The sequence below is a fragment of the Rhinoderma darwinii genome, chromosome 1 (genome assembly GCF_050947455.1).
Source record: "Rhinoderma darwinii isolate aRhiDar2 chromosome 1, aRhiDar2.hap1, whole genome shotgun sequence".
Classification (NCBI taxonomy): Eukaryota; Metazoa; Chordata; class Amphibia; order Anura; family Rhinodermatidae; genus Rhinoderma; species Rhinoderma darwinii.
The window spans coordinates 290,979,711-290,998,063 of record NC_134687.1 but is presented as its reverse complement, the minus strand read 5'-3'; the positions used below and the strand labels follow the sequence as shown (position 1 = coordinate 290,998,063).

The following is an 18,353-nucleotide window of genomic DNA, read 5'->3' as shown; positions in this document are numbered from 1 at the left end:
TCAGCGAGTGACGCCGTTTTTGTAATTTCTCAACATGTAATCAGGAAATGGCCCGGGAGGCAGCGGGAACCGAGAAAGGTAGAACTGAGTTTAGGGGGCCCGTTCTAGAGATAGGTGTGGGTCCCAGAGGTGGAACCCGCATCTATCTGACATTCATGGCATATCCTGTGGATATGCCATAAATGTCCCTGATGGGCAAACCCCTTATTCCCAACTCAGCCAATATATGCCATAAAACAAGGCTCCTCCGACCCCCTGTCCCAACTCATCGCATCCACATCCATGCAGAGAATAAATCAAGAGGTGGCTGTGAGTGCATCTCTCCATTATTTTCTATCAGAGTTACGGAAACAGTTGGGCCCGTTTGCCTCTCCGTTAATTCTCCGTCGGGTGATCCTGCCCTGAAAGATAGGTGCTGGTCTCACAGCTGGGGGATATGCTATAAAAGTCTGAGTTAGGAATACCCTTCTAAGTATATTATCCCATCTGGTCACACATGGTGTGTAGTTTGCCATCACGTTTTTTTTCCTTGTACCTATTTGTTGCCTCAGGGCTTTTTTTTTTCTTGTCAAATTGCCTTTCTGCTTTCTTTTTGTGTCATTCATCTATGTTTGTCATGGAAATAGAATTGGAAAGTCAGGCATGATGCAAGCCTATCTAGCCCTCTAGTGGTGTGTTTACATACCTCCCTTTAGGAAATTTGAAGCAGATTTTGAACTGCCTACGTTTTTTTGTTTTTTTCACTGCGTTTTTTGCCTGTGGCTATTCCATCTAATGCATGGACCGCGAAAAATGCTCATGCTGCCGCTGCAGGTTTTTTCTGCCTTCCATTGATTTCAGTGGGAGGTCAGAGGTGGAAACCGTGGCAAAAAAGAACATGGCGCTTTATTTTCTGCGAGCTACCGGGGGAGCACGTTTCTGCCCCCTGTTTAAAATAAATGTTCGGCGATTTTCAGCCGTGTTTTGGAGCTGACTCCGACGCGGTACCGCGTCAAAATCTGCACCAAAACCATTCGTGAGAACGGACCCTAAGAAGCAGAATGTATTAACTTCTATTTCCAGAAGAGGTTAAAATGGACAGTGGTTTTGCATGGTTTATAGAAAACGAAAGCCAGAGACTTTAAGGCACATGCATACAAAGCATCAGGACTGACCGTAAAATTAACCCCTTCTTGACAGCCATACGGCTATATACATTCCACCTGCCAATGCCCCGTGCAGTTGTAACGTATATAAACGTTGGCAGCCTGGAACGGGGTTTAATGTGTGCAATGTTGCTTCAGTGTAAGCAGCGCTGCACTTTCATGTCTGCCGGGGCTTTAAGATGCCTGGAATACACATCCCCTGTAGATGGCGCCATACACAACCCCCTATAGATAGCGCCACCTAAGCTCTCTCTAAGCGCCTCACCTAAGTGCCAGAGCGCTCTGACTGGGGATTCCGCTCCTAGAGTGAGCTTAGGTGGCGCTATCTACTGGGGGGTCTGGCGACATATGTTGGCACTGTTGCACTATCCACATGAGCACTGTGGTGTTTTCAGAGTTGGGACAAAGAAACCATAACGAATAAAATTCATCCTTCCTTTTTTTTAACTACCATAAAAAACTAATGGCAAATGGTGGTTAAAAACGGTCAGACGGCCGGGAAATGGAGTAAAATTTTGAGACACAACATAACAGCCATGACAATTTGACATTTGATCCGTTGCTAACTGCCCTTTTTTTCACGTTGTATGGATATAGCATTCTAGCGTCCTTCACTCCCCTCACAGTGATCCAGGGTGACTGAGAGAGAGAATGAATTGTTAGAGCTGTACAGTGTATATGAATAGATAGGGATAGCTGTGTATAGATAGATTATATATGTATATATATATATATATATATATATATATATATATACATACATATAATCTGTGTGTGTGTGTGTATATATATATATATATATATATATATATATATATAGCTAGAAGTTAGTATTCCCCTTCTCAAAGCGGTGTGTCCCTACAATGTCAGACTGTATAGCACGACACCCCCCCCCCCCCAACTGGTAACACAGAGGAACGACACAGCGCAGTATGTCTAAGCGAGTTCTAAGGAAAGATTCTTTCGAATTGCTGTATTATGGCTATGCAAGTATGTACTAAAACAGACATTTGAGGTGTGAGGTGACCGATCCTTGAAGTTCAGTACACACCATATTTATTTTTATATGGCGTAAATAAAAAATTTGCATTTTACCATCTTTTTTTTATTTTATTTATTCAGTTCTTTAACTATATAATGTGTGTTGTTTTGTTAGAATAATTTCAAGATTGAAGAGGGAGAAGATCTCCGGCATGATTTTGAAAGGTTGAAGCAAGCCATGGAAATGGTTGGATTCCTTCCGGCCACAAAGAAACAGTGAGCGTTTCAAGCATTATTACTAAAGGACATGTCCACTGCTCAGTGTACTCATTCCAGCTTTGTGTTTATTGTGTATTTCTTTTTTTCAAGGATATTTTCAGTCTTATCGGCTATCCTATATTTGGGCAACGTTACCTACAAGAAAAAGGCTTCTGGAAGGGATGAAGGTCTTGATGTCGGTCCCCCTGAGGTGCTGGACACCTTATCACAGCTGCTTCAGGTACGGAATATATTGGAACTGTGAAGCTTTAAAGTGTATGTACACTTTTGCAAGCTATTAATTTTTTTTTTATAAAATCCATGTTTTAGGTGATTTTAAATATTATTTTTTTTTCATTACTTTAAAAAAAAAAAATGTTTGATACAGCTTCTATGTATCGTCTATACTAGAAGATTTATCGTTGGCTATGAGCCGATTTTAGTTTGTTCAGCTAATTTGATGGCTCGTCTCAGTTCGGGTCCTGTGTGTGTCTAACACACAGGACCATCCTAATATAATAGTTAACTCCTTAACAACTGTCTTTTGACATCGCTGTAGAAGAGGCTGATAAGCACTCCTGTGAGTGCTCATCCTCTAAGCAAGAGCTGTAACTTACAGCTTCTGATCTTCACGCAGGAGAACCGGTGATGTGATCAAAAACTGTGGAATCCCTCTGCAGTCATCCCTGGGGAACTAGAATGGACACTAGGGCTGTCTGTTCAGTTTGCCTGCTGTTCGGGCGCACTATGTGCTGCCCTAACTGCAGCCTGTGTCAAGGGTGAGATAGCATACTCCTGTATGCCAATATATTATACTAATACATTATAAGTAAAAAATAAAGATGTAAATAAAGTTATCCCTTAATGGGATTAAAAAAAATAAAATATTTTGCATAAAAAATATTTTATTGCTCCTACATAAAATAAAAACAAAAAACCTACACATATTTGGTATCTAAACGACAGCAATAACCTGAAGAATTAATCGAACAGGTTACTTAGTTTGAAACGTTGTATGGGATAAAAACGAAACAAGAAAAACTATGCAGAGAATTGCTTTTTTCTATATTCATGGCGTAAAAAAAATGTTTGTACCCCCAAACTGCGAAAAAAAATAAAAAAATGTTTCCACATAAAAGAAAGGTCTCATACGGCCACGTCAATGAAAAAATAAAAAAGTTATGGCGGCTGAAAGGCAGACCGGTAAAAACTGAATAATTTAGCTGGTCATTAAGTCCTTTTCAGGCTCGGTCATGTACTTAGATGTGATCGATATTATGGTGGTCCTGTGTGTTAAATTCGCACAGGACCCACTCTCAGCCATACCATTAGTTTAGCTGAACTGACTGTATTGGCTCATAGCGAACAATACAACTTCTATGTATAGAGGATACATAAAAGCTGTATCTGAAAAACAAAGCACAATTTTTGATAAAAGTCAATATAAAAATATATAAAATCACCTAAAACATTGATATACTTAAAAAAATTAAAATTTAAAAATTTAAATTCCAAAAGTCTATGTAGCCTTTAAGTGTACACCGTTTGCTATTAACAATAGTCAGAAATCCTTATTCATTGGAACAGATGTTCGTGTTTTTCTATTAACCCCTTCCCGATATTTGTCGTATGGATAAGTCATGGAAAGCCAGTGCTTCCCGCATTTTGCCGTATCCATACGACAAATTGTCAACCTGTTACAGCTGACAACCTGGCGTAATGGCGGGGACCAAAGTTTGCTCAGATCCCCACTATTAACCCCTTAAATACAGCTGTCAAAAGCAATTAAAGCATTTAAAGGGTTTGCAGCTCATCGGCACCCCAGCAATTAAATTGCCGGGGTGTCGGTGGCTGCAAAGGCAACCAGAGGACTAACGCTAGCCTCCCGGTATAACTAGTACGGAAGCCTTTCAGGCCCCGGCTGAAATGCTTCCGTTGCCGCCAGCAAGATGGCGCCGACTCAGGAGCTGAGCCGGCGTCAGCGGTGGATGTACGGAGCTAGCTCCGATTCCTGCCATTAACCCCTTAGATGCAGCGATCGAAAGCGATACATAGGTAGTGCAATGTATTAGAAAAAAAACCTTCAAGTCCCCTAGTGGGACTAAAGAAAAGTGTAAAATAAAAAAGTGAAAACAAAAGTTGTAAATAATATAATAAATGTTTCAATTAATAAAATTAAACAAAATCGCCCTTTATCCCTTAAGTCCTTTATTATTTAAAAAAATCAACAAAAAACATACATATTTGTTATCGCCGCGTCCGTAACAGCCTGAACTCTAAAAATATTATTTGGTTTTTCGTCACTTTGCCCTACAAAAATTGGAATAAAAAGTGATCAAAAAGCCGTATATAACGAAAAATGGTACCTATAAAAACTATATCTCATCTCGCAAAAAAACAAGCCCTCTGACAGCTCAGTCAACAAAAAATTCTCACAACATGGCGACAAAAAAAAAAATACATTGTTTTTACAAAAGTGATTTTATTTTGCAAAAAGTTGTAAGACATAAAAAAGTGCTATAAATTAGGTATCGCCGGAATCGTACTGACCCGCAGAATAAAGTTAACATGTAATTTATAACGATTGGGAATGCTGTATTAAAAAAACGATGCCAGAATTGCTGTTTTTTGGTCACCTTGCCTCCCAACAAAATAGGATAAAAAGTCTCATGTACACGAAAATGGTACCAATAGTAAATACAGCTCGTCCCGCAAAAAAACAGCCCTCATACCACTACGTCTATGAAAAAAGAAAATTTGTCAAAGAGGCTCTGTCACCAGTTTATAAGTGCCCTATCTCCTACCTAATATGATAGGCGCTGTAATGTAGATAACCAGTGGTTTTTATTTTGAAAACCAATAATTTTTGAGCAAGTTATGAGCAATTTTAGATTTATGCTAATTAGTTCTTAATCACCAACTGGGCGTTTTTTTTTTTTAAAACTTTAAGACTGAACCGACATCAGCCGCTGCAGATCCTGATAAACGTCCTGGCACGGCTGGAGGCAATGTCTGTCCTGTCTTCCGTGGCTTCGATGAAGAACATGTTGGAGGAAGTCCCGTCACAACGTGATCTTGCGAGATCACACTGTGCAGTGAAATAAGCTGGACATGAATGGAGAGAAGTGTATGACGCGGCTTGGTCAGCGTCATACACTTCTCTTTACAACGCCCACTTGGTGAAAAGTTAAAAAAAAAAAAACTCCCAGTTCGTCGTTAAGAACTAATTAGCATAAATCTAAAATTTTTCAGAACTTGCTCAAAAATTATCGTTGTTCAAAATAAAAACCAGTTATCTACATTACAGCGCCAATCACATTATGTAGTAGTTAGGGCACTTATAATCTGGTGACAGAGCCTCTTTAAGGCTCCAATAAGTCAGGAAATAAAAATATGCAGTTGTGCCGGCCCAAGGGGAACATTTCTTCTCTTTCAAGAGGCGATTTTTCAAGGCCCTAAAATTAGAGAATCCGGAAGGGTAGGGCCTAAACATATCTGCTGGAAGCAAGGGCACCCGTATTATACCAGGACAACACTTCCCAGCAAAATTCCCCAAACTGCAACGGTGCAGAGTGTGGACCAAAAGTGGGATAAGTAAGGACCATTTATCAGTGCGACACTGGCCTGTGCAGAAAGGATTGCTTCACAGCCTAACACACATCTATGGATTATTTTACTCCATTACTATACCACCTGACTATGCCCCTGATGTACTCTACCCAGCTTACATGTACCCCCACATTATAAACTGAAACACCAGTAAAACTACTACCAAGCAAAATCTACGCTTCAAAAGCCAAATGGAGCTCCCTCCCTACACTGTGCACAAACAGCAGTTTACTTCCACATATATGGCATCGCCATACCCGGGAGAACCCTTTTAACAATTTTTGGGGTGTCACCAGTGGCACCAGCCGGGCACAACATATTTGCCACTGAATTGCCATATCTAGGGAAACATTGAAATTTCTACTCTGTACCATCCACAGCGCAATAATTTATGGAAAAGACCTGTGGGGTGAAAATGCTCACTACACCCTTAATAAATGCCTTGACGGGATTAGTTTCCAAAAATGGGGTCACTTCTCAGGGATTTCTTTTATTATTTCACATCAGAGCTCTGCAAATGTGAACCAATTCTGTGTAAATCGCCAAATTAGGCCTCAATTTTACATGGTACGCTTTCACTCCTGAGCCTGGTCGAATGTACAGGCAAAAGATTAGGGCCACATGTAGGGTGTTTCTAAAACCGGGAAACACAGCATAATAATTAGAGAGCTGTCTTGTTATGGTGGCACAAGCTGGGCACCACATATTGACATATCTATGGAAAAAAATCCCTTTTTTAATCTGCAACATCGAGTGCACACTTATTTCTGCAAAACACCGGCGAGGTTAACATGCCCACTACACCCCTAGGTGAATACCTTGAGGGGTGTAGTTTCCAAAATCGGGTCACTTGTGGGGGTTTTCCACTGTTTTGGTCCCACAGGGGCTTTTCAAATGCGACATAGCGCCCAGAAAACAATCCAGCAAAATCTGAACGACAAATGGCGCTCCTTCTCTTCTGATCCTTGCCGTGTGTGTTTATGACCTCACATGGGGTATTGCAGTACTCGGCAGAAATTGCTTTACAAATCTTGGAGTTGTTTTTTTCCTTTATTTGTTGAGAAAATGAATAATGTTGAGCTAAAGCTAGGTCTTATTGACGAAAAGGGATTATTTTCACTTCCCGATTCTAATAGTCTATGAAACACCTGTGGGGTCAAAATGCGCACTACATCTTTGATGAATTCCTCATGGGGTGTAGTTTCCTAAACTGAGTCACGTTTTGGGTGTTTCCACTGTTTTGGTCCCTTAGGGGCTTTGCATATGTGACATGACCTCTGCAAACCATTCCTGCTAAATGTGATCTCCAAATAGCGCTCTTTCACTTCTAAGCCCTGCCATGTGTCCAAACAGCCGTTTATGACCACATGTGGGGTACTGTTTTACTCTGGAGAAATTACTTTATAAATGTTGTCGTGGTTTTTCTCCTTTAGTCCTTGTGGAAATGAGAAAAAATCAGCTAAACCTACATTTTCTTTGAAAAAAAGATTTTAATTTTTACGGCCTACTTCCAATAATTTCTGCATTAAGCCTGTGGGGTCAAAATGCTCACTATACCCCTAGATAATTTCCTTGAGGGGTGTAGTTTTCCAAATGGGGTTACTTTTGTGGGATGACCACTGTTTTGGCACCGCAAGAGCCCTTCAAACCTGACATGGTGCCTAAAATATAATCTAATAAAAAGGAGGCCCAAAATCCTCTGGGTTCTCCTTTGCTTCTAAAGCCTGTGCTTCAGTCCATAAGCACACTAGGGCCCCATGTAGGATATTTCCTAAAACTGCAGAACCTGGGCAATAAAATATTGAGTTGCGTTTCTCTGGTAAAACTTTCTGTGTTACAAAAAAAATGGATAAAAAACTAATTTCTGCAAAATAATATGAAATTTGTAAATCTCACCTCTACTTTGCTTTAATTCCCGTGAAAAGTCTAAAGGGTTAAGAAACGTTCTAAATGCGGTTTTGAATACTTTGAGGGGTGACGTTTTTAAAATGGGATGACTTACTGGGGGTTTCTAATATTTAGGCTTCTCAGAGCCACTTCGCAACTGAACTGGCCCCTGTAAAAATAACCTTTTGACATTTTTGTGAGAAATTGCTGCTAAAGTTCTAAGCCTTGTAACGTCCTAGAAGAATAAAAGTATGTTCAAAAAACAGTAGACATATGGGGGATGTTAATTAGCAAGAATTTTGTGCGGTATAACTGCCTATCTTACAAGCAAATACATTTTAAATTTAGAAAAATGCAAATTTTGGTGTTTTCCACAATTAAATACTGAATGTATCAAGCACATTTTGGCAGTAACAAAGTCCAATGTGTCACGAGAAGACCATCTCAGAATCGCTTGGATAGGTAAAAGCATTCTGAAGTTATTACCACATAAAGTGAAACTTGTCAGATTTGAAAAATGAGGCTCTGTCAGGAAGGTCAAAAGGGGTTAAATAGTATTTGTTGTTTGACATATAAAACACGAGTTTCTTTTCATTGTTCTCTAATTTCATAGACCTCTTAATATATGGCTTGTGATTTGATTGCAGTGATCCTGCATATTGTACACCAGTGGCTAGCCCCAAATGCATTGTTCATATTTTAAAAAAAAATGTTTATCATCTTTTACTCCGACAGGTTCAGAGAGAGATGCTAGTAGAAGCACTAACCAAGAGAAAGACTGTTACTGTAAACGAAAAGCTGATATTGCCATATAGCACCAATGAGGTGAGTGAGAACATTAAAAGATTCATGGACTCATCGGATAGCTTGCATGGAATTTATTGGCACATTTCTGGCAATATATGTGACTTTGCATTTAAAAACACAAAAAAAAAAACAAACTCCATCTTTGGAGCCATTTTCAGTAAATCTCATTATCACGAATTAGACTTGAGATACTTCAGAAGGTAAAAAAACAAGGAAGGTTTGTCCGTGCCTAATCCCTAGGCATATTATTTGACAGTACAACTCCAACACCTAAGGTGATGGGAAGGAGGACGACAAGGGCAACCCGCAGAGGCGACTATTACGGACACCTGTATGAAGCTCTGGAGGCACATAAGTTTAGGCTCCTACTCTTACCATGTTGCTCCATAAATTGTGGAGAAAGGTCCGCAATTGCAGCCTGTTACTAGGGCTACACAATACACGTGGTAATGGGATACTCCCTGCTTATCATCTTTATACTTTCTAGAGTGCTTTGAATGATGGAAGTAAAAGGGCATTAGGGGGTTACAGCATATTATGGCTGATGGCCCCCTTAAAAAAATTTTTTTACGAGCTACAGGAAGGCTTTGAGAATCCTCAAACTAAATTGCAGAAGTTCTTAGTTACAACATGCTTATCCGGCAGAATTCAGTGAGCGTGGGAAGGTTAAAACCTCAAATGAGATAATACGGTTAATCGAGAGATTGGGTAGCTGTGCAGAAGTTATTTCCATGCTATATAAATCCTTGCTGACCGAGCCTTTGTTAGATATCCTTATGGGGATATTGGGTCTATTGAGAAGGGACATTGGCTAGGAATTCTCAAGCGGGTGCCACAGTTGTCCCACAGTAAGGTGCACAGACTGTTGCACTTATTCTTCATAGAGTGTAAAGAACACCTAAATTCTTGTTTGATATAGGGGTACGTGCTGATTCACTTTGCCCAAGATGCAAGTCACAAACTGCTGACTTACGACACAAGTTGTGAGCCTGCCCAAATTTAGAACAGTTTGGATGTCGTCTCGTCTCCATTTGTCTGTATCTTTGACTACGTGGAAGATTTAGCAACGAATGACCCTGGCAAAACGGCAGCAACACTGGTGCTTTATATGGCACACAGGTGGAAACACAATGTTGGCTGGACAAAAGTGGCCTATCTGTAAGGGAGTTTTATTGATCAGATACAATGGCTATTTTATCTGAAGAAGGGGTGTACATTAGAAGGGGAGCCAGAAATATGAGATACTATGGATTGATACCTCAGGGTTAGCATCTAGGGAGTTGCGGAGATTTTATATGAGCCTGCTCTAATCAGTCAGGCCTGACCATCTTCACAGTGCCTTGTACCGTGGATCTGCATGGTCATTGGGGGTATCTACACTTCTTTCAAATGTTCTGTAATTCTGTGGGAAGATGTATTGGGGAATTGAGATACTGTCATTGGTTGTTTTATCATACCATACACCATCTAGGTTTCGCATCTTTCTACTGGCAGTCGGGAATACACCTGAAGTCTTAATGTAATTCATGGCTTTTTAAATGAACAGTGCAAAAAGTTTATGTATGTGCGTTTTTGGGAGGTAGGGGGCAGGGTGTTTGGGGTTATGCTCTTTTGTACAATTGCAACTTGAAAATTCTAATAAAATATGCAATTTTAAAAATCTTATGATCAATTCCCTAATATATTATCTATATCAAAAACTGTCTTAATGTGGAAGTTAAACTGCAGGGCTACAGGGAATGTCACGCTCCAGCGGAAGACACACAGGCTGCTTAACAACTGCCTGTGTCCTCTGTCTATTGACTGACTATAGTCAGATGTTGGGTGTACTAGATCATAAGGCTGGAATTTAATATTCCCAACAACCATGAACGTTATCTCGTGGCTGAAGAAATCATCATTTTTGCTTTAGTATTAGGGTAAGTTCACATGGAGTTCTTTGACTCTGATGGCTTTGATGCAGAAACCGCATTGGAATCCATGCCAAAAAATGACCAAATTGCCTCCCACTGATTTCAATGGGAGGCAGAGGAGTTTTTTTGTCGCTTTCTTTTTTTGAACGGTTTTCGCCTCTGAACCTCCTGAAGGAATTTTGAGGCAGATTTTTTCAGACTGTCAAACTCTGTGTGAACTAGGCCTTTAAGTGTTCATCCATTTCCTGCTATGGTGTTTACAGTAGCACCAGAGGTCAAGTTACTGTATATTTTTAACCCTGTAACTTTTAGCACAGTATACATAGAGGAAACAGTTGTTTTTGGTGGCATTCTGATCATTTTGTTGACCTTTCTTGCAGGCTGTAACTGCTCGTGACTCGATGGCAAAGTCTCTGTACAGTGCACTGTTTGACTGGATAGTTCTCAGAATCAACCACGCACTACTCAATAAAAAGGATGTGGAGGAATCCGTCAATGTGAGCGAATAACTTCGGCTTTATATTTATTCTTTTTTGGGATCCACTTTTTATGTTTTTTTTTTTCCTACAGCATGGTTTCTTTGGACTGTAATTCGAACTTTGATTTCTATTTGTTATAATATTTTAGCTTTTAGTGATTATCTGTATTTAAGTTGTCTATTTAACCCCTATTATTACTTTTACCTTTCACTACACATTCTAACATTGATTTTATTTTTGTCTTTTTCCTGCCTACAGGAAATTGGACCAAGGCACTCTATTTCAAAATCTCAAATGAGTGTTTGTTTGTGGAGGCACAGACTTACAAGGGAAAAGGAGTTAACATTTATAACAGTCAATCATATGAGCCTCATGCACGAGGCCTGATTTCACACGAGCGCTACGTATCTCGGACATGAAAAAGTGCAGTTTTTCATGTCCGAGGTGCATCTGGCTCAGCGCTGCGCGACGCATTGTCACGCATCCATCATAGTTGAGTCTATGGATGGGAAGCATGATGCGCAAAAAGAACGGACATGTCCTATTTTCGCACGGACCCTTCACAGGGTCCGTTGAAACTACGGCTATGTGAACGGCCATATTGAATTACATAGGTCCGTGGGACGGCCACTTTTTCAACGGCCGTCCCACGGTCGTTTAACGCGCTCGTGTAAATAAGCCCTAAACCACACAAAAACACACTTGTTCTGTCCATATACCATTCAGATCACTTCGTTCATATCCAAAACTGCTCGGGGGAAAATAAATTCTAAAATCTGGTTACTATGGAAAGCACTGACCTCTCTTGTCTGCAATAGTTTTTCATGTAGAGGTCCATGGTAGAGGATGTGGCTTTTGGGAAAAAAAAACTAAAAACTGCCTTCTCTTTCTCTGAATGGTTTCCGCCTCTGACCTCTCATTGATATCAATGGGAGCCAGAAAAAAACAGCGGCACTTTTTTGGAGCGTTTTTATTTTTTGCAGTGACTTTTGACCATGGCTTTTGCATTCTATTAATCGGGCTAAAAAAAGCTTATTTTTAAATGCCAGCGGTTTTTTTTTAAATTCTGCTAAATAACAATTGCCGTGTGAACTACCCCTTAGGCCCCCATGCACACAAACTTACCTTTGCGGCCGCAATTCCCCCGAAAATCCATGGGTGAATTGCGGCCCCATTCATTTCAATGGGCTCATGCACACGACCGTGGTTTCCACGGTCCGTGCATGGCCCAGGAGCATGTACTGCAAAAAGAACGGACATGTCTTATTACGGAAAGTGATACGGAAAGGTGTCCACGGCCAATAGAGCTGAATGGGTCCGTAATTGCGGACCGTATTACGGTACGCAATTACGGTGAATATTTACGGTCGTATGCATGGGGCCTTAGTCATTTTGTATGTAGTCGTTTTATATGGTAGTCTGGAAGAACCAAGCATGCAGATGAGTATTTATTTTTTATTTTCAGTGTCTTTCCATTGGAGTTCTTGACATCTTTGGGTTTGAAGACTTTGAAAACAATAGCTTTGAACAATTTTGCATTAATTATGCCAATGAACAGCTCCAGTATTACTTCAATCAGCACATATTCAAGCTAGAACAGGTGAGAAATACAATGACCAGATATTGGGGAAATATACTGCCTTTTATACATATATTACTTGTCTAACCCTGAATGATTTTTGAGAAAGATTTTACTAAAACTGAAGTTTTTCGTATTGTCCAATTATAGGTGACCTGCCATCTATCTACCTCTAGTGTTTTACCTCGTCCTGTGCCTATGGTGATTACATACATCAAGTTGTCCCTGTTCAATGGCACTTGACCTGGCAATCTGTCATTCCAAATTATTTTAGAGATCATATATATTCAATATTTCATGATGGATTACCTTTTGAAATGATCATTGATGATGCTTCTGTACTGTGCTGGTTTGGTATGAGCATAAAAATCTCTGTACCTGGAGAAATACCAATAGCACATACTAAAAAGGTTTTTAATAACCATTTATAATCTTGGATCCATAGTGAACAGCAAAAGTCAGTTAATTTGATCTATGTCTTGCAGGAAGAATATCAAAGTGAAGGAATTAGTTGGCACAACATAGACTACACAGATAATGTGGGCTGCATTCATTTGATCAGCAAGAAACCAACTGGCCTTTTCTACCTGCTGGATGAGGAAAGCAAGTATGTATAGGTTTTCTTTCTTTGTTGAAGTTATAGGTTGTCCAATAGAGATACAGATCCATTATTATTTTTTTCATTGCCAAATTGCTCCAAATTGTCACTCCTATATGTTCTTGTTCTGAGGGCTTTAATAACAAAATTTGTACATTTCATTTTATAGATTAAGATTTAAAAGTTTGACACTATAGTTTTATTTTTGCTATACACCAGAACTGTGCTCATGATGGGGCGGGCATGTAGTATGCAGTCGTCCAACAGATTTAAGTTATTTGGCTGAGACTAAGGCCGCATGCACACGACCGTAGCGGTGTGCACGGTATGTGACTTGCGGCTCGGACAGCCGCAGGGTGTCACCCGCAGCCGCCCACAAATCACGGGCCGTGTGCATTTATTTCAACAAGCCTGGACCGCAAGATGCGGCTGTAATAAGACATGTCCGATTTTATTGCGGTCCAGGCTCTTGGGCAATGCACAGACCGTGGAAACCAGGGTCGTATGAATGGGGCCGCAATTCACCCGCAGATTTGTTCGTGTGCATGGGGCCTAAGACATTTAGACGCATCGGCACATAATGTGCTTCAACTTGGTACTCTGTGCCCTCATGTTCCCCAAGATTTTAGAGCAGTCTGTATGGACCTATTTGCTTATACACACATCCATACAACTTCTATGTATGCAACTTGTACATTATATTAATGTTTCACATATTGACTCATATTTTTTTGGGATACCCCACTGTTCCTGCAGACAAGTATAGCAAATGAAAAAAATGATGGGAGTTCTACATTTCAGTTCTTGTACAATGCAGTATGTTTGCATTATGCAACAAAGGCAGCATTTCCATCTTGCATTAAGTGTAATCCAATTAAAAAAATTCTGCTTCTGCTTTTTGTTTGTTTTTTGTCCAGTTTTCCTCATGCCACCTCCCGCACTTTGTTGGCCAAGTTCAAACAGCAGCATGAGGATAATAAGTACTTTGTTGGCACACCAGTCATGGAGCCTGCATTCATCATTCGTCACTTTGCAGGGAAAGTAAAGTACCAGATCAAGGTAGGTGCCTTCCGCATTTGAGAGTGTGCTTTTCATATTCTTGAAAGGGTTTCCCACTTAAAGGCTATGTACACCTTTTTTAAATCGTGTTTTTTTTTATTTTTTTTTAACAAAAATGTCTGTGGGTTTTGTGCAACTTTCTAAATAATTTTTATTTAAAAAAAAAATAACTTTTTGAGATACAGCTGCTTTTTATTCTGCATACAGAGCAGCTAGACGGGTTCAGTGTTAGCGGGTCCTGCACATCCCTGACACGCAGGATCGAGCTGTTACTAATCATATCTAAGTTCAGAACTTAGATGTGATCTTTTACTGGTGGATCCTGCGTGTCAGACTCAGGCCCCGCTGTCACTAAAAGTCAGTGCCGCTGACCTGACTGATACAGTTTTCAATGCAAGATACAGCTGCTCTGTAGACCGGATACAAAGCAACTGTATCTCAAAAAGTAAAAATTATTTTTAATAAGTATTTAGAAAGTTGCACAAAACCAACTGATAGACATTTTTGATTAAAAACAAACTATGATTTCATATGTTTACATAGCCTTTAACACCTTAATACCGAAGGTATTTTAACTGGTTCCCGACCACTGGCTGTGTTTTTACGGCCAGCGGTCAGGGTCCTTAAAACCCGAGCCATAGACTTTTTACGGCTCGGGTTTTAACTTGCTCCCCGAGCGGTCGGGCAGCTGAATGTCGGGTCTCCGGCTGTCAGTGACTGCCGGGGACCCTGAGGAGAGGATAGAAGCAGCTTTCGCTGCTTCTGTCTTCTCCGATCACTTGTACATAGCGCTCAATGCGCGCTGTGTATAGGAATAGAGGCAGCGGCAGCGCCGCTGTCTCTATTACTCCCGTTGTTCATGTGACTGGTCACATGATCGCCAGGTGCTGTTACTGACAGACTGCTGCTGGGTCTAACTAGACCCAGCACAGCCCTATTAGTGACAATCGTCACTATGAGAGGGCTGATTTCCCCTGTAACTGGGGCTGCTGTGCAGCTCCAGATACAGTGGAAAACATGGTGTAAAAGGAAGAAAAAAATATATATAAAGTCCCCCAAAGGTCGTCTTTGACCTTTTGAGGGACAGACCATAGTAATTAAAAATAGTAAAGTGCAAAAAAAATGAATAATAAATACACATAAAATACCCACCCCCAAAAAAAAGGTCTACCCCCCCCCCCGCAAATCATTGTTGTAACGCTAGCGCTGACCCAATTACCCTAATATAGACATGTAATATATTCAAATTTACGATCGACAATGACTATCACAAATAAAAGGTCTATTTTAGGGTAAAACTATGTTACCAAAAAATAGCTGAAACGTAAAAAAAGCTTATTTTTTTACTATTTTCAAACTTTAAGAATAAAAATTCTAAAATAGCAAAAAGGATGTGTATAAAAACTATCAAAAAAGAAACTTGCATTGTCTACGGAAAAAAACAAAGCAAAAATCACGTTGCTAGCCCAACAAATAAAAAAAGTTATAGCCATTTAACCCCTACCCGCACGAGTAAGTAACTGTACGTCGTTGCTGGAGGTTACTTCCCGCATGAGGACATACAGTTACTGAGTTGTTTCCGGTGCACACTGTCGGCGACCATGTGTGCACCGGGAACCGGGAAGTCAACTGACACTCCTCTTGCCGGCCAGCGGTCCTTTGCCGCTTATTTTGGTGAATTAACCCCTTAAAGTCGGCGATCGGTTGCAATCGCCGAATTTTAGGGGTTTCTAGCATATCGGCAGACCCCGGTCCGAAATTGCGGGGTTTGCCGATAGTGTGGCAAACGGAAGCCAAAGAATGCCTCCCGTGTCTGCCATGGACGGAAGCCCATCAGGGCCAACCTTCGGCTGGTCCTGATAGGCTTCCTGTCAGAGTGACAGGAAGTCACAGTGTCGTTCCCGATACACAGTGTCGGCGACAAGGTGTGCATCGGGAACTGGGAGATCAGCTGTCCCCGACAGCAGACACTCCAGTGTTGCCGATCAGCGACTCATCGCCGCTGATTTAGGCAATTAACCCGATAAATGTGGTGCTCGATTGCGATCACCACATTTAGGGGGTTTGTAGCACATCAGCAGCCCCCATGCAATTGTGGGGGCTGCTGATGCTTGTGATGGCATCCGGAGGCCAGGCAACGGCCTCCGTGTCTGCCATGTATGGCCTATGGTCCTCGTAGACTTACTGTCAGAGTGACTGTGACGTCACACTGACAGTTGGAATACATTACACTACCTAGGAAGTGTAATGTATTCTAGCAGCGATCAGAGCTGCAGGTAAAAAAAATAAAATGTATGAAGTAAAAAAAAAAAAGTTGTTAATGTTTTATAAAAGTGTAAAAATAAACGTTTTTTTATAGGGAAAAAATGAAAACTTTCAAAAAAAAGTACACATATTTGGTATCACAGTGTTCGTAACGAACCAAACTATGAAACTGTTATTTTTTCCGCACGGTGAACGCCGCAAACAAAATAAACGGAAAACTATGTCAGCATCGCTATTTTTTGGTCACCACCCCTCCCAAGATATCGAATAAAAAGTGATCAAAAAGTCGCATTTACCCCAAAATAGTACCAATAAAAACTACAACCCGTCCCGCAAAAAACAAGACCTCCCACAGCTTTTTTGAGGAAAAAATAAAAAAGTTACGGCTCAGAATAGCGTGTCTCAGAAAATAAATTATTTTATAGAAACGTAATTTTATTGTGCAAACGCTGCAAAACTTTAAAAAAACTATACACATATGGCATCGCCATAATCGTACCGACCGGCAGAATAAAGTGAAACGTAATTTATTGCGCACGGTGAACGCTGTAAGAAATGAATTTAAAGCGCCAAAATCGCTGTTTGTTGGTCACCTTCCCTCTAAAAAGATCGTGGGGTCAAAATGATCACTATACCCCTAGAAAAATTCCTTGAGGGGTGTAGTTTCCAAAATAGGGTCACTTTTGGGGGGTTTCCACTGTTTTGGTCCCTCCAGGGCGTTGCAAACCCGACATGGCACTGAAAACCATTCCAGCAAAATCTGTGCTCCAAAATCCAAAAGGCGCTCCTTCCCTTCTGAGCCCTGCTGTGGGTCCAAACATCAGTTTATGACCACATATGGGGTATTGCCGTAATCGGGAGAAATTGCTTTACAAATGTTGGGGTGCTTTTTCTCCTTTATTCCTTGTAAAAATGAAAAAATTATGTTTCCACAGAAAAAAAGGTGATTTTCACAGACTAATTCCACTAAATTCTCAAATTTAGGGTCAAAATGCTACCTATACCCCTAGAAAAATGCCTTGAGGTGTGTCGTTTCCAAAATAGGGTCACTTTTGGGGGGTTTCGACTATTTATGTATCACAAGACCTCTTCAAACCTGAAATCGTGTCTAAAATATATTCCTAAAAAAAGGAGGCCCCAAAATCCTCTAGGTGCTCCTTTGCTTCAGAGGCCGATGTTTCAGTCCATTAGGACACTAGGGCCACATGTTGGATATTTCTAAAAACTGCAGAATTTGGGCAATAAATATTATGTTGCATTGCTCTGGTAAAACCTTCTGTGTTACACATTTTTTTTTATTACAAATGAATTTCGGCAAAAAAAATGAAATTTGTAGATTTGACCCCTACTTTGCCTTAATTCCTGTGAAACGCCTAAAGGGTTAAAATACTCTCTGAATGTGGTTTTGAATACCTTGAGGGGTGCAGTTTTTAAAATGGGGGGATTTATGGGGACTTTCTAATATAGAAGGCCCTTAAAGTCACTTCAGAACTGAACTGGTATCTGAAAAAATGACCTATTGAAATTTTCTTGAAAATATGAGATATTGCTGCTAAAGTTCTAAGGCCTCATTCACACGGCAGGGTTTCCCGGCCGGGTGCCGGCCGTTCATAAATCAGCCGACACCCGACTGCATTAGGAATAATAGACCCCTAATTGGGCTATTCACACGACCGATTTTTTGAAGGCTGGGAAAACCGGCCGTCAAAAAATAGGACATGCTCTATTTTCGGCCGGGTACCCGGCCGCCCGGCTCCCGTAGAAGTCTATGGG

The 18,353-nt window shown here is 40.6% G+C and overlaps 1 protein-coding gene across 5 annotated transcripts in view; it reads left to right on the top strand.

The window, feature by feature from the left end:
- The window catches only part of MYO9B (myosin IXB), a 209,155-nt gene that overhangs the window by 90,195 nt on the left and 100,607 nt on the right, over positions 1-18,353 (top strand). For all 5 annotated transcript variants that reach the window (XM_075825311.1, XM_075825308.1, XM_075825307.1 and 2 more), the window contains exons 6-12: positions 2,302-2,402; positions 2,496-2,625; positions 8,616-8,705; positions 10,981-11,097; positions 12,545-12,679; positions 13,144-13,265; positions 14,174-14,315. In XM_075825311.1, coding sequence (XP_075681426.1) covers positions 2,302-2,402; positions 2,496-2,625; positions 8,616-8,705; positions 10,981-11,097; positions 12,545-12,679; positions 13,144-13,265; positions 14,174-14,315 — 837 coding nt within the window. The remainder of the gene's footprint in view (positions 1-2,301; positions 2,403-2,495; positions 2,626-8,615; positions 8,706-10,980; positions 11,098-12,544; positions 12,680-13,143; positions 13,266-14,173; positions 14,316-18,353) is intronic.